General features: G+C 45.0%; 1 protein-coding gene across 1 annotated transcript in view; it reads left to right on the top strand.

Moving 5' to 3' along the window:
• T265_09393 (hypothetical protein) overlaps nucleotides 1-16,969 on the top strand; it is a gene marked incomplete at both ends in the record, with an annotated part of 29,806 nt that overhangs the window by 4,470 nt on the left and 8,367 nt on the right. The window contains 10 exons of the mRNA XM_009175437.1: nucleotides 829-984; nucleotides 3,071-3,136; nucleotides 5,763-6,091; nucleotides 6,226-6,277; nucleotides 7,985-8,052; nucleotides 10,248-10,402; nucleotides 10,516-10,656; nucleotides 13,555-13,773; nucleotides 15,580-15,707; nucleotides 16,197-16,428. Coding sequence (XP_009173701.1) covers nucleotides 829-984; nucleotides 3,071-3,136; nucleotides 5,763-6,091; nucleotides 6,226-6,277; nucleotides 7,985-8,052; nucleotides 10,248-10,402; nucleotides 10,516-10,656; nucleotides 13,555-13,773; nucleotides 15,580-15,707; nucleotides 16,197-16,428 — 1,546 coding nt within the window. The remainder of the gene's footprint in view (nucleotides 1-828; nucleotides 985-3,070; nucleotides 3,137-5,762; nucleotides 6,092-6,225; nucleotides 6,278-7,984; nucleotides 8,053-10,247; nucleotides 10,403-10,515; nucleotides 10,657-13,554; nucleotides 13,774-15,579; nucleotides 15,708-16,196; nucleotides 16,429-16,969) is intronic.

Genomic DNA, 16,969 nt, shown 5'->3' with positions numbered 1-16,969 from the left:
AGCCTAGGAAAGAATACAGATGTGACTGACTGGTGGGACTCACCGTTTATGAATTGTGCCACCGATCTTTCAGATCAGTTTGAAGTTCATCAAACGAGGATACGTTGTCAGTGTGCAGTTGGACGAGAGCTGGCATTTTCGCCTTAGGCCATGTTTTTTCCTGGACCGTATTGTGGCTGTTTGCTGTCACGGATGATCATCACCAACCCAAGAACCCTTGTCCCGGATACGGTGTGATTTGATGGTGCAAGCGCTTGCCAGATTGATGTCAACTGAATTGTCATAGTGGAGGAAAAAACTTGTGTCCCTTCAGGTGAAAAATGCTTGGAACTGATTGAGTAGCCAACGTTCTCGGAAAAGTTTGGTCACAATCGGTAAATTTATTGCTGAGCAATGTTTCGTTTTTGACACAAAAGCTTTGTCAGGCTAAGAGACTAGGTTGGTGGAGATTTAAGGCGGAAAGAGAACCAATCAACTAAGTCAAACTAAATCTCCGTTAGGTGTCGGCCAAAGGACTTTTTGTATTAGGGTGAGTCGTTAAGTGTTTGGCCGATGGGGAGACTTACATGGATTTGAGTCCAGCCAAGGGCCTAGTTCTCCTAGTTCCGTTCACGTAATGATCCCTCTTGAACGTCGTTTGCACTTTCCATCCGTCTCTGTGTCAATAGAGCTGTGCTAGGGAGAGAGATTCTGTGGAATTTGATTTTGCTAATGATTCTGCGTGGATTGACAACCACACAGTCACGTGTCAACTCGGCTTATCTAAGACCGCTTTTCAAACGCTCGCCAGTTCCACACCCTCGATTCTATTCACGCTGTGATGCTTAGTACTTTCCACCGCCTCGGCTATCAGTCACTGTGGTGTGAATCACAGTCCCCGCCTTAAAACCTCCACATTCTCCAAATCTATTTATGCCCCGTGTCTATGTACCTCCATCGCTGAGTCTTTGACCAGCGTTTGGTATTCTTCTGCATTCCTTGGTGGTTTGTTAATCCTTCTTTTATGCTCACCGATTCTGGTGTGCAATTCCCTGGCAGTTTGTCCTATATAAACCTTAGCGCAATCGTTGCAGTTAATTTTGTACACACAGTCCCCAGTCCTTTCAGCCGGCAGGGGATCTTTCAATTGCACCAAAACTGAGCGTAGCGTTTTCCCTTCTGAAAAGCTACTCGAATGTTGGCTAAGTTCAATAGTCTTCGAATAACCTCCTGCTTTATATGGAATGACTGCTGTGCCAATCCATTCATTACTGAGTCTGGATACTGGAACCAATATCTTTCCAAGTTGACGCTTAATCCAACTCACTGGGTATCCTATTTCTTGAAGTCGTTTAGAGTGTCTAGGTCGATGGGCGTGGTATTTCTCAACATATCTTATTCATCATTTAATGCACTGATTGTGAGCCGTGGTGATTGAAACTTTGAAGTATTTCCCCCGGAATTGTTAGTATGCCATCACGCTTTGCAGGGCCATCGGGTCTGCCGAACAGAAGACGGGTTCATTCAGTTTCATTTATGGATAGATGTGTGTCGTTTTGGTGGTGTAAGCGCTTGCCAAATTTATGTTACCTAAATTTGCCAGAGTACGCATGACGCACGCCTACTGACGAAATGAAGGTGCATGTACGAAACGCTGTGAACCTGGCCAAAAGTACATCAGGTGTTGATCAGTGTGTGGAACGTCACCTTTGTGGTAATATCTTGCTCAAAACTTATGATTCCAAACTTCGAACTTTCGAACTCCCACTGTCGTTCGGAAAGTTTTCAGCCACCTCATCAGTAGTATGTCGAGATCATTTACACTTGTTGAATACAGTGTCTAGGTCGATGCGCGTGCTATTTTTTTAACAGAACATCTCCTATTTTCATGCCCCATGCTCTCATCGTGGGCCGTGGCGTTTGAAACATTGAAAGACTAACTTGGAATTGTTAATATGCCTTCATGTTTTGCAGAGCCATCGGGTTTTGGGATCAGAAGGGTTCATCCAGCTTCATTCATTGATGGATTCGCCTTGCTTTGCTAGGTTATCGAAAATTCCGGAACCAAGACGCATTTGAGAGAATCTCAGCCAATCAGGCTCTGTTCATTTATTCAACAAAGTTATCCAAACCAAATGTCTTAGTGGCAGAACCATATGGTTTGTCCAAACATCTGGACGCCTACATTCGACATCTGAGAAAGAATCAAGTAGGTTTTCTGCCAGTTTAGGGGGGGAGGTGGACAATCTACACAGATGAAACGCCTCAAGTGGTTGAGCAGCGCCAACCACGGTTTGCCTGAACTTCGGAGAAGCCTTCCACTCTGAGGGTGGACTGTCTCTTCCAGATTGACTCAGCAAGAGTTGTATTTCCATGAAAAGGACACACCTTCCGATCTGTGACTTTGCACTTTAAGTGCTCAAACTTACCTCAGGAGTTTCCATCATCTTATGCCTGTCTACTCTGAGTCTTCATTCTGTGAACCTACACCGTTCTTCCAAACCACGGTTTCCTGAACTTCGGAGAAGCCTTCCACTCTGAGGGTGGACTGTCTCTTCCAGATTGACTCAGCAAGAGTTGTATTTCCATGAAAAGGACACACCTTCCGATCTGTGACTTTGCACTTTAAGTGCTCAAACTTACCTCAGGAGTTTCCATCATCTTATGCCTGTCTACTCTGAGTCTTCATTCTGTGAACCTACACCGTTCTTCCAACAGCATACTCTGTTTGTGGTAACTATGACTGATAGTTTCCGGAAGAATGGATGACCCCGGCTGATGTGGTTTTAGGCAGCATACTTAATTATGGCGGACAATGAGTGGTTCTGTGGCCGTGAGGAGGCTGCTACCTGGAAGAACCTTCCTTTGGAAGAGTGTACTACACATTGATTAGTCGAACTAACTGTACCCTCAAAAATATATTATTTTCAGAGAAGTAGATTTTAGCCTCTGACGACATTTTTAAGCGCTGATGGTTGCTTCATCTGAAATCATTTCTAATGGGAGTGAATAAACATACAAAATAAAGTGGATGCACTACCTTCCTATCATTAACTTTCTTTCGCGGTAATTCTCCCTCCATTCTCCTCAGTATCTAGAGTTCCGCTTCGGAAAAAGCGTAAGGTGGATAGCCTCGCTGATATTTTGCTTTCAAATGGTGAGTCTTTGAATACAACATTATAGAGGATTTTTGAAAAATGCATCTGGCATATAAAGTCAGTCGGTGATAAAAAGACGGGGAGCACAAAGCAATTAGTGAAATACATTCGTCTGCAAACTAATTTAGTTTTTCGAGGGACGCAACTGGAACCCAGATGAATATCTCGTGTATTTCGCTAATTTCGTGCTATTTGAATTCAAGTAGAACATAAGGTAGGCGAAAACTAGGGGAATGCGCTCACCTGATAAGCCCCAAGAAGGGCGAAACCGGTCGGTGACTGTCGAAGAAATTTCAGCGACCTTCTGAGTAGTGTATTGCGTCTTTGCAGTCATTTCATTCTTATCCGGAATTATCATTAGTGCACATCTTACAAACCTCCAGGAAGTCTGGAACGCAGGGCCTTTCAGCTTGTGGTCTAAACACTTGAGAGAATGATAAAATCGTCCTTAGACAGAATACAACGCTATTCAGTTTCCAGCCTCTCATTTCACATCATATGGGCTCTGATGGAAGTCATGTAATGTGGGGTTATTTTCTCTTTGACTACTGGCAATTGAAAGTAGTGAAAGATTTTGAAGGTTTTGCTCCACTTTGCTAGGGCCCGGTATTTCTGAATTCGAAAGTTATGCGTAGCGTGTAGAACCTCATCGAAAACAGTAAAGGTTGTGTGCAGTACAGTGCGCAATTCGAGTCTTTACACGATTATGCAAGATTCAAAGTTTATCACTTGTACACTGAATCAGGACAACCTGTAATTCCTTACACACAACACGCATTTTATGAAGTAGTTGAGGTGACCACCAGTAGGTCTACAGATTCATTGCGTGCATTAGTGCCTCTCAATTATGAATACGACGACCGGTCACCCAGTCTTAAGTATTTATTGCATACAAAGCTGTCTAAAAAAATTTGGATGCAACTGAAGTTACGTTTCTCCGGTGAGGGAAGTGTAAGATAGCGTTTCCAAACGCCGGATCTAGCGTGAGGATTTACCACCATAAATGTGTAGATCTTGGCACCTACTGAAAGCATGTATCGATTCAACAGTACTATACGAGGATATATTTCATTGAAGAAGGAGCATCCAGTTGCAACACTCAACTCTCAAGCTACCGTTTCCGACCCATCCCCTCAGCGGTTGCTGAAGAAGGGTGTTGAAAACGTTGACAATAGTTTGCTGTAGGACAGGCTTCCGAGGAAACGGAATCACCATACCGTGGCACTCAATATTGCTGGACGGTACACTCATTGCGGTGGCTCATTAGTAGGAGAGTGCATTGCTCTGGTAATTGTAAGTGATACATGAACCTAACGAAATAGTTTATTGGACAGCTCTCCGATGCAAAGCTGCTATCCAATCGGCAGGAATTATATAGCCCAAAAACTGCTTAGTTGTCCGAAACTGCCTGAGCGATCGATAGTGATGCAAACGGCGGACTTTGCATGATTCGTAGAGTTCATCTTCAAATACACAGTAAAATATGTGAGGTTCAGGGTAGTCCATCGACTTTTTTTTCCTGCAAAACTATGCGCTGAGGGACTATACAGGCCACATCGAACGACGGTCAGAATTTGCTTTCACAAGATTGTGCAACTCTAAAGTGAACTCCATCAGAGTATCCAGCCAAGAGCAGCAGGAAGAAAAAAACAACGCCCAAATGAAGGAAGGCGAATCGCCTACGTCAGGTGGCTGGCTTTACAGAACATAATGGGACTGTCATTTGTAGAGTATCATATCATTCAGGTGCGACAATCTTTCGGTCCCTACTTGCCATACTACCCGAGGGGAGATCGGGGGCGGAGATACTGCCAGGTTTTTCAGGCTCAGACGAGGGCAGTCGAGATATCGAAGTTGGTTTCGAACCGCGGGCCTAGTCAGTAATGCCTCTCCTTAACCAATGAATTATATTGAATTTGGTGAATAGTTCCCCGGACTATGAAATGACATTTGATGTCCTTTTCCGACTGTCGGTCAGCCCGATCGTTCTGACTTCGATTCGTCTAAAGACGTTTTTCGAGTTCTTCATCACTGCCTAATGGTCCTTTATGTGAGAACGTACTCTGCTTCAGGAAGGAACGTCCACTCGTTCCCCGTTCTTGAAATGGCTTGATTCTTCACTTTTCCCTCTGGTCAACTAGCCTTTCACTCAGGAATAGAAGACATCTAGCTGGTAGATATTTTCACACTGAAAATTTCTTCTCTGCACGATTCTGTAAGTCACCAGCAGTTCTTTTAGCAAGTCAGTCCCTTTAAGGTCACAAACAGTAGTTTGTTTCTCCGTTGTAGAGTTATAAACCATCCATTGCCAGCGTATTTGATTTTCTTGTGGCCTTGTTGTGGATCAAGGCCATTTTGGGGAGTGCACCAAGCCTCTCATATCATTTGCTTACTCCGCCCGTGAACATCTGTTCTCCGTCTGCTTTGGTTAAGCTTTCCAGCTAAATGCCTTGATCGAGTAGCCTAGTCATCCCCCTTGTCCAGGTGTGGGCACCACGGCAGTATCCCAGCCCACGCACACCCATGAGTTGTATGCTGAATTGCATTGAACAACAAGCGTTCTCACCTGATACTGCTGTGAACACTGATGATTGTGTACGTGTACTCATTATCCTATCTATCAAGATATCCGGTTCAATAGAAAACAACCAGCACAGTTACTGGGTCGTCGTTGGATGGTGAGTAGAGCACACCAGTCACATCGCTCCAGCGTGAACACGTACGCCTGTTCAGACGTAAAAATTCAGATGAGTCCAACGTGCGTTGGTGGGGTAGTGGTTACACGCTCGCCTCGCATGTCAGATGTCCGGGGTTCACATCCCGGCACAGCCATTGGATATGCACTGCTGATGAGCTCTAATGGGGGTGAAACTCGAATCCAGCGCTTCCTTTGGTGTGGACTCACCGGAATAATTATGCCAGAACAGGAGGACGACCGTTCAAATGAGAGTGATGTGACTATGAAGAAAACAAAATAGATTGCAGTCGATAAGGCGCTTACAAATATGCGTTAGAGAGATCAATAATCTTTCCTTACTTTGCTGCTGATTTCATGATTCTCCTATCACATTTCACCAAAAAACCCTAGTGGTTCTACATATCATTGGTCCTCTATGCCCCTTCACTGGCGATTAGTCAAGGTGAGTCTCCCGATTCTGCATGTTTCAACGTTTTTAATCATCCGGATTAGCAATCCTATGCTTAACTGATCTTATAACCGAAACACTGAAAAATAGCATCCTGGAACGATGACGTTCTGATCGCTTGTAACAGACCTTTCTCCATCTGCGCGGAAATGAGCTAAGCTGTCTGTCACTTCGATTCACTCTTGGAGAGAGCGTCGACAATCCTTCTACTCAGTCTTCAGACGTCTAACGGTTCCGCTCTTGTGAGAACGGTGGGGGACTTACCTTGCTGTGATGGTTGGTAAATTTCCGTAACTCAGTGAACTATCCCAGAAACGTCCGTGTCAAACCTGCGGCCAGATTAGTCAGTTGATAGGAAACCCGAGTAGCACAGTCTCTTGAGGCTTCATGCTTTCCTTTTAGGTATATGTCCGTCAAACCCTGAATGACCTGGAATTTCTTGCTGGAGCCTTCAAGGTCAGGTGTTCTCTGTTTGAGAACTATGGCGTTCCTTCTAAACGTGGACACTGTGATAGTAGCCTGACACACACAAAACCAGAAACAATCCTATGCGATATCGATCCTGTCGTGCGTTCATCAGCCAGCCCGCCTTCATTGATGCGCACTAAAGGCTTCATAACCAAAAGTTTATTTTTCTCACTAAAAGCTGTGCACTCCTGGCGGTCTACAGGCCGCTGGCGCCGGCTACGTAGTAGGTGTGGAAGCGTCCTCGCCCGACTTCACACCGTTGATGGTGGCCTCATACTGTCCCTTTGGCCAATTCGGTAAAAAAATTTGGAAGTTGATAGTTGTTGTAATGCACTACTCCTCGACAGACCACGGCCGGTTTTGGCCTTCTTGGGGCTCATCAGGTAAGCGTAGTCCCCGATGTTCAACTTGAAATCGAATTGCACGAAATTAACGAAATACGTTTATTTGCAAACAAAATTGGGTTTTGCGAGAAGCTCACCTGGAAACATCACAACCGAGAGATTTAGCTGGATTCCAGGTGCATCTCTCGCAGAAACCAAATTTGTTCGCAAATGTGTGCATTTCGTTGATCGTTGTTGGTTTATCGTAGCTTCATACGGTCCTATCGACAGTCACTCTGACGTCATAAAACACAGCTTCTCGTGCGATCGTGAGTGCCCCTTATTGGAGGGCGATAATCTCGAGTATCGTGGTGATTTCCGAGGATTTGAATACACATTTGAGCAGAATTAGCACAGGTGGCTGTATTCGTTACCTCCGGACAACGTCAACGGACTGCCTTAGCTACATGCTCACCGCAACTTGCTTTTACGTAGTACCAAGATGGGGGATAACCGTAATGTCCTCTTACTCGGTACTTTCCAACCCTGTGTTAGTCCGCAGCCAAATGGATCACATCGTCCTCACTTACAGAATTTGTGAACTCTTACGTGAACACGTAGGCGACTTCTAGTTGTGAACATGTCTAGATGTACTTGTAGAAGCTAATACTAAGGGTTTTTCGCAATAATTAAATTAGTTTTTTTTTCACGTCAGCGAACGACCGGTTTTCTGAATTATCGATCGTGGTGGTTATGAATAGGGTAGAGATTGATGTTTATCACCACAATTAGTGATTCGCCAGCACCGGATAAAGCAGACGTGGATTTGTGTAAGGCATTCAGGAGCCATCCCTAACTGTTACTGACACAAATGATATCCTCACTTTCCCTCATTGTTCATTCTCTTCAGTCAGTGGTCTTCCTTTGTGGTTGTCGATCATAACCACTGGTGTGGTCGCTACATTCTACACAACACTGGTAAGCGGATTTTTTTGGTGGCTCTGTTTTGAGTCATCGATCTTGAAATAAATCACATTTTCTCATCCATCATTGTCATTTCCAGTTTGGTATACAATATTCGCCTGTCTTTAGAAGATTCCCGCAAAAATTCTCAGTACATCGTCGCTGTTTTCTGTCTGGCACCAAGCCCTCAAGCCTCTACGTTGGATCTTTCATACGGCTTGTCCTGATCCCTATTGGGTGAAATTGGGCCAATGATTGGTGTAGTTGAGCCCATGCGTGCGTTGTGCGTGTGCGCTGGCATTTGCGTGTACCTGAGTGCGTGTGGTTGTCTGCGTGCGCCTGTGTGTGTGCCCTGTGTGCGTGCTCACTTGCCCTGCAGCCAATGATCAGCGAAGCAAAATTTCACCAGAACGCACGGAGCACAAGGTCTGGGCAACATGGCATAATGCCAGTTGCAAAGCACTGGTAGAGTTACAATAAATTTTCACTATTGAGCACAGTTCACTGTAGTCGACCGCCTTAAGTCACGCGGCAGACGCCACCAGAGAAATTCGTTTAGTTTGAGTGATAAACATTGACCTATAGAAATCAAGTGAAACCGCGTCTGAGTCTACACAAGTTTGTGGCCCACTATTGTGCTACGAACCAACAGTGCTCTGTTAGTGAATAGGGCTCTGAACGGTATTCTACCGCCAGTGAGTAATTTTTCGAAGATGTTCCCTGACCTGAATGATGAAGGGGAGACTCAAATTCCGAAATATTCGGTTATCACGCTCAGTAGAATCAGATGAACTCAAGTGTTGTTCGAAAAAGAGCTGCAGCTGCTCGTGACCAGGTTGCCGAAAAGAGACTACACGTTCCGACACGCCCTAAAATCATTTGAGCGCCGTCTTCTAATGACGGTTAAACTGTACTAGCATGGACCCCACTAGTGTGGATTATGACAAGTAGAACATACAGTTTGTGGATTTTATCTCACAGTTTTAGACTTCTTTCATGAAGAGTGAAGAATGTTGGTGAAATGTATCGTTTCCTTATGAAAGTCACACCACAATAGGGGTCACGGGAGACCATCCGGACGTACTGTTGACCTCGACAAATACACCCATTTGCAAACCAGTTTGGTTTTCACGAGAGACTCAAGTGAATTACTCGTGACTCTCTCTTGCTCCTTTATGGAATTATACTGTGATATCTCGAATATCGTACCAACTGAAACATGAAGCGGCCTGGTGCGGCACATTCATTTGAAGAACACCATAAACAAGAGATTCACTCGAGTCTCCAGTGAAAACCAAATCGATTTGCAAATGAGTGTACTTGTCAAAATTAGTCCATTTTGGGTTCACATAAAACATAAGGTTGACGGAAACTCGGGAACTACGTCCACCTGATGAGTTCCATGAAGGGCGAAACCGGTTTGTGGGCCGTGGAAGAGTTTTCAGCTATCGTGTGAGTAGTGTCCTTTACTGTTGGCCAGTTTGTCATACTTGAGTTGATAAAAGACACAAGTGATAACTGGCTTCAACTTCTCGTCTTTTCGAGTTTGGATGCAACATGTTTTCTTGACAGAATCTCTTCTTGATCTGTTGTGGCTTCAGATGTAAGTTTTCCCGTTCTTTGTGACACGACTGTGAAGGTGGTAGAGTGGTCAGACAGGCACTGCTGAGTGAATTTTCTGAATGCTGCTCATCTTTTCACTGTGATCGATATTTGTGCAGCAGAGCAGTAAAGCGTTAGTATCTCGTTCATTGTCTGCGCTAAAGTTGAAAGCTGGCTGCAGAAGACCGATAAGGGGCCTGGTCACCTTATTTCGCCCTCCTCAATCGGTCCCGACAGACACCTTGATAGCAAGCGATTCGTTATGTTGCTTTATATATTGAACTGTTTCCAACCTTTTTTATTCACTGTCTCATGTCTGTCAGACTACGACACACACAGGCGTATAATAATAAATGCAAATCGTTCAGCTGTAACACCTTTTTGTTGCCTAGCACAAGGGATGGGATACTGCCAGGTTGCCTAAGTCTAGACAGGGGAATTCCAGAAACAGCGGTCGGGTTCGAACCACGCTCCAACCACTTGAGCCACGTCTCCCCGCTGACATGCATATACACCTTACTGTTTGTAAACCTAAGCATAAATCGATCCCCTGTACTTTGTATCCCCTTCTACTCACGCACCGAACAACTCCGTTCCCATTCGCCCAGGGCGGTATTCGTGCGGTCGTTTGGACGGACGTGCTGCAGTTGTTTGTGCTCACCTTCGGGCTCCTACTCATCGTGATTATGGGCGTTGTGAAAGTTGGCGGTCCAAAAGTTCTGTGGGCTATCGCCTGGGAGGGGAAGCGTCTCCAGTCTTTCAGGTTGGTCCTTACGGTTCGTATGCATGCTTTTAGTTCAAAAGTTACTGCAGTCTTGATGGCAATACCTGGTTCCCACGTTTTTCCCCCATTTCCTCAACTATTCTCTTCTACAGCTTCAGTTTCGATCCTCTAAGACGACATTCTGTGTGGGCCCTCGCGTTCGGAGGAGCTGGAATGATGCTTGGCATATTTGGAGCTAATCAAACGCAAATCCAACGGTACCTGGCATGCAAGGATATGAGAACTGCTCGCAGGTGAACATTGAAAGCCTATTCTAAACAGTTTAACACTTGGGTACCGTGAATTCTACTCATATATTATAGATTGATTCCAGCAATCTGTTGAACCAGGTCGAGTTACGCGCAAATCCCCAAAAGCCAATTCTTTCAAATGGAGGTTTATCTATAAATGCGGTACTATAAGTACAATAATAAAATGATAAAGCTTTACAAACCTCAAATCGTGGGACTACGCCGGCTTCTATACACCGGTTTAGGAACTGCTAATTCCTAACGGGTCTCAAAGTCCACGCCGACTCGGAGCCACGTGTTTACGAGCTAGCGAAACCACGTGTAAACTTAAACAACACGTCCGATGACAAGATCAAAGAACGGTTTATGTTCAGGTCAAAAACAAGAAGGGTGGCTTAGGCGGAAACCAAAGTAACGAAAAGGGAGAATCGCGTTGTACAATATAAAAATAGAAGGAAGGAATCAACATATATGGTCTTACTTTGAGCTGATGACGAGTTTGTGAATGGTTAACCGCACAATGCCTTCTGGATTCGGTTAGTGCGTCGTGTCTGCATTAAGACGTCTATTCGCTACAGGCTTCTACCGAACGGTTCGATTGAATCGACTCCCGGTCATCTGCTAGCTTTAAGCTATGCAGTACTAATATTAACTGAATACTAATGTTATACGGTGAGTGGAGGCGAGAACAGAAATCGATGTGAGAAAGTACACTAGGAGGTAATAAAGAAAGAATAAAGTTTCTGAAAAAAGAAATATCCAAGTTAGCGAAATCCACTCATTTGCAAATTAATTTGGTTTTTCGAGAGACTCACTTGGAACCCGGCTGAATCTCTCGGTTATAATATTTCCAAAAAAAAGCAAATTAATTTGCAAATGAGTGTGGTTCGCTAATGTTGTGCAATTTGGTTTCAAGTAGAACATGAGGTTGACGGAAACTCGGGGACTGCACCTTCCTGATGAGCCCCAAGAAGGGTGAAACCGGTCGTGGGCTGTCGACAAATTTTCAGCAACCTTATGAGTACTACATTACGAGATAATACAGTTCAGTTCAGCTTTTGCGTGATGGGTGCGGGTATTAGTTCAAAATGGGACCAAGTCAAAAGAGGAAATTATCGTCCATGAGAGTTCCTTGGTGAAAGTCCCGACGGTGGAAACGTGTTCTCTCCGCAGTATGGCTGATACTAGTGTTCCATAATTGTCCGTGGACTTGTGGAGAGTGGTTGACTTCCCGCTCCCTGCGCGCGAGTCAGTGCTGATTGTGTTCGGTCTCCCTATATGTAGGTCCGTTTGCGTGTACGTGGGTGTGTCAGCACATGGGTTGTTGCTACGCTCACTAGACGGTACAGACAATCGATGTCCGATGAGTCACTCAAATGTGACGTGGTTTGTGAGTATGAAAAAAGACAAGTCTCGTGATCCAGTGGGCGACTGTGAGCTGAACAGTCGAGCATGTGGGCGACGGGGTAGCTACAGGGGATTTCTGTACAACTGTCGGAACGTCGTCTCCGATAACAATGTGCCCGTAGGGTAGAGTTGTTTGTTCTGCGCGAGTCTCGTGTACACAATCGGATGATTCTTCCGCAATGACGGTCGTCTTCATGAGGTGGCCGTGAAGAACTGAATTTAAGAAAAACGTGGGAATGAAAGCCACAGCTGCTCGTGGCTGAGCGATTCGGCGCTCAAAGTATGGGCCACGGTTTTGAAATTTCATGGAGTTTCCTGAGAGCTGCGGTGCAGAGGATTTCAGATGAGGATTAAGCAGTGTTTCGGGACTTTCCAGCACAGACTGGCTTCACTTATAGCACAAAATTTCATTTGAAAATTACCGAGCCGCCTCACAAAACCATCAATTTATAAGGAAAGATTGCGTCCACAGGATGAGTAGAACTTCCATCTAAGACGTCATCGCTCGAAGAATCAGGCGATGGGTGACCTCTTGGTGTGACCTCTTTGATTGAAGGATGAGCAGCTCTATCTCGTGTCTACGTGTTAGCTAATCACTCTGATTTTCAACAACTTGAGGCCAAAATGGTCAACCACAGACCGGAGTGTTGCAGATTCAAAACCTTCCGAATTTCGTGAGGTATTGATGATCCCCATCAAGGACGAAACAGCTGCACAATGCTTCTTGGTTTTTTAGCACAAATGAGCTTCAATTACAGGACAAAACCTCCCTGAAAAAAACAGTAGGCTCGGGTTGGACGAGCAACTCCTCAAAAATATCATGTAGCGAAAGCTGAGAAAGGTCGATGTGCTTTGCGATTTCCAAGCCAAGACGGTTAGGACAAACTGCTCTTCGGGGACTGTCCCACCTTGATTGATTTGATAGGTCGATTTTGTTTGTATGTGTTTTATACGACTCATAACGCCACCCAAAGGAGCACGCGGCCTGAGATACTGCCAGATTGCTCAAGCCCAGAGGGGAGTACTCGACGTGCCAAGCCTGGATCTGAGTCTCGTGGCTTCCTGGAAGTAAGCACGCGCCTAACCACAGAACCATCTGGAGATCTGTTGTAGAACCAGTAATGTTGAGTGGAAATTCATGTGAGATCTTGTTGAAGAGAGAATCAATCGAGCGAATGACAAGCCGACATAAGCACGGGTGTCCGGAGCAAACAGTGAGGACAGAACGACTGTGCGCATTCTTGCGAACTACTGTGGTTAGACAGGTAACTTAAACGGAACGGGCGGAGTGGGATCCAAGCAGTGAGAAATTCCCAAGCTAATGTAGGCTAATTTATCCAATCAGCCTTAATCTACCATTAGGTGCCTACACTAATATATCCAGTAAAACCCTGTGGAAGTTTGCGGTTTGTAGCTGTTTTTAAGAGCCAGCCACAGCAATGCATTCTTACTTAACCTTGGTGCCTAGCTGTGGTCTTTTGTTTTCTCTTGCAGAGCAATCCTATTGAACGTACCAATGAATTCAATATTCATGGTGATCCAACTGGCTTCCGGCCTGGTTGCCTACGCTTACTTTGTCGATTGTGACCCGATCGGTGCCGGCCTGATAAAGAAAGCGGATCAATTATTGCCCTATTTGGTCATGGTTCTCTTCGATGGAATTCCCGTGATACGTGGCCTTTTCCTGTCCATTATATTTGCAGCTTCGCTAAGGTGAGTCATTACGGATCGATATTTTCTTGAAGCTGTTGGCGCGGTTTATTGATGTTTCATGTTTTTGCAGACTCCATATGTCTGGATAAACAGAAAGCAACATACTGGTCCGAGGTGAGTTTTCTTGGCGGGAACATCATGCCATAGACACCTTGAGGGAAAGCTGGAAGGGCTCTAACCTGCCACGTTATTATCCGCATATCGCATGTAAGTTGATTCATCCTCTCTGTCCCTGAAGCCTGTCAGATTGAGACCTCTTCTGCGTATTTCCAATTAGATTGCAACACGGTAAGAGCTCTCCTTGGTTCTTTAGCATAGTTAAACTTTAGTTTGCAGAGCCGTGAGCCGATTAAACTTTCGAATCGTGTTCACAGGACACAAACAGTTTAGTTAGAGTAAGAATGCTGCACCAAGGTTGTTAGAATGGCTGGATAGCTTCTAAAAATGGCATTCTAAGGGACAAAAGTGTGAAGCTGGAACATTTCATGGGCGTATGTGGAATGAACAAGGAAATTACGCTCAACTTAGTCAATCAGTCGGGATACAAGTGACATTTGAAACCTTAAATTTCTATAACTTTTAGTCTGAGCAACTTAGCGTGATCATAGCAACCTCAGGTCGGCTGAAGAATCGTAGACCTCTATGAGGCCAGTAGGTAAACCATATAAAACATGGGAAAAGGCTCTTGATAAAACATCGGATTACTGGGGAAATGTGATTACTACTCAGCTACCGGCTTCTATCAATGTGTGTAGATATAACTTAATCAGAATCTGTGCTATCTCAAAATACGATATCTAAGACTAGAAACTGTTATTTTAATGTAACAGCACTGTCTTCAGGGTAATTCTAATTTGAACTGCTTGTACTCGGAACACACCAACGGTTTCTTTCATTGATCTAGGTGGTAGGTGGCAACTGTTTCATCACCAATCGAGGCGATTTTTTAAGCGAAGCGCTCAGTGTAACTGCAGCTTTATGTGTGTGAACCGTTCACCCAGAGTTAACCAATGGGAGAATGTTCGTTGGCCGGTGCTGACATTAGAAATAGGAATCGACCAGTGGGACTGAAGGCCACCGATCCAATGTGCATGAGCCAATCAGAGTACTGGACAGTTATCAAATAGAAGAGACGTGCGCACGAGCACGTGATTCCTTAACGCTCAGTGTGCGTGCTTGCGGTGGGCCACAAAAGACTATTGTTTCATGAGCCGCTCAAGTTAAAAGAGGATTGCAAACCGTGGGGCTTCCAGTCTATGCCGAAATGTCGAGATGTACTGTACAGTTGTTTCAACCTTATTCGGAATAACCAACGATGCACCTCTCACGGGACTCAGGGAATCTCAAAGTCGCGACCTCTCGGCTGGTAGTCTGAACATATAACCCTTTGGTCACAAGCGGCTGATCATCAGCAGTGCGATTAACTCGAAATTCGGCAGGACATAGAACTGATTACTACCATCAGTAAGAATCATCCACCAGACATTTTACTACCTGGTTGCTAAAGATCTAGAGGAGCGATGCACACATTTACCTCTTTGTGTAGTAATGGACCCAGTCAAGAGGACAGTTCGGTACGCCCTAGCAACTGTTCATTTACAGTTCGCAGAGTACTGACGCCGACGATAAAACTGAACAAAATGTGAGCAATCCAACAACGGTCTACTTGAAATCTGTTTTGTATTTTCACTGCGAATGCCTACTAACAATAAAAACCATGTACCTTGTTGCTGGTCTTTCTAAGTCTCGATTGGCTACCAAAGAGGAGCGTGGGCGTATTATTTATGTATCTGTTACTCCACACAGCACCCTTTCCTCTGGCGTGAACAGTCTGGCTACTGTGATTTTGGAGGACATCATTCGACCTCTTTTCTACTACATCACTGGCAAGGACGTAAAACCAAAGTCAAGAACTCTACTGGCGACGATATCCTGTGAGTTAGATTTACACTTATCCAGACGTTCTCAATTTGAGCCCTGCCGAAACCACGAAGTCTCAGGTTGAAAACTGCGCGTATGATAAGTTCACATCTTTATGCCTCATCACCTTCGTTTCCGAAAGGGAGAGAAAATCGACCATCGGGGTGAGCCAACTTGCCACCAGGCCAAGTGGGGGAACACGAAATCAGGATGAACGCGAGTTCTGGGAGGCGACTTTTTGTACTTCAACGGAGTGCATGAGAAGGAGTTGGCTCTGTGAATAGGTTGATGAACATTTAAGGAAATTCTTCGGTTGGGGTTCTAACAAACACTTGTTTACTCTTGTCTGCTGTGAAGTCAACGAAGGCCTTCTTTGTCAATGCACTACATCTTGCGAAATCTTTTGACGATCTAACGATGGGACGATGATCTTTCCTGGACGAAGAGAAGACGGAAAGGATGATAAATCCAGCGTATGCCAAACCATCGTTTGCCGAAGAGAGTACTGTTTTCCTTGCCCAATTCGGAGTGGCGTAAACAGAGAGGTGACCAACCCTTGACTTGGCAGAGGATCGTGAAGGAGATCACGAAACGCTTGGGTGCTGTCGGTGCTACTCGCCTTCCAGGATGGGGACCGCGTGATCCTCACTGTGCCTGGTTGGAGACACTACAAGATATGGCTGCCAACCGATGTCAGTGGCGTTCTTGTTGTCAGTTTCTGTCCAGATTGCCTGAGTGAATGTCTGGAGGTGTAGGCACCTCGGAATGATTGTGTTAAGCTAGCACTAAGTCCCTCCCCCATCCACCTTTATTCTTTTCTTTACAATAAGGCTTTCAAATAAGTCATGGTTGTACGGCAGTGAAGCATCGGTGTTGAACACTGATGTTATGCTGTCGACGATGATGATGATGACGACGATGATATCAGTAAATATGGCTGAAGAAACCCGAAATGTGTATCCATTCTAGGGCAGAAAGTACGAGATGTTAAACTGCACGGAATTCCGATAGGATACTTAGTTAAGTTGTTGGAGTCATGCCTAGTTTTTTTTACTTTAGGCGTTTCGGTGAAACTTCCCAATGAACGTGATAGTCAGGTTATTTTGTCATGCAACAACAATAGAGGGACGCTGACCGCCGTTCTTACGCAAGATGATCTTTCCACGTATGCTTACGTGATTCCTCGCCCAAAACCAACATGCATGCATAAACGTTAGAACAGTTGCTGGCAGCCAGTTTACCCAAGCAGGAATTCACAGCGGGGTCCAATGAGGCC

The sequence above is a fragment of the Opisthorchis viverrini genome, assembly GCF_000715545.1.
Source record: "Opisthorchis viverrini unplaced genomic scaffold opera_v5_272, whole genome shotgun sequence".
Lineage (NCBI taxonomy): Eukaryota > Metazoa > Platyhelminthes > Trematoda > Opisthorchiida > Opisthorchiidae > Opisthorchis > Opisthorchis viverrini.
The sequence above is the reverse complement of the archived record's forward strand: the minus strand, read 5'-3'. Positions and strand labels throughout refer to the sequence as shown.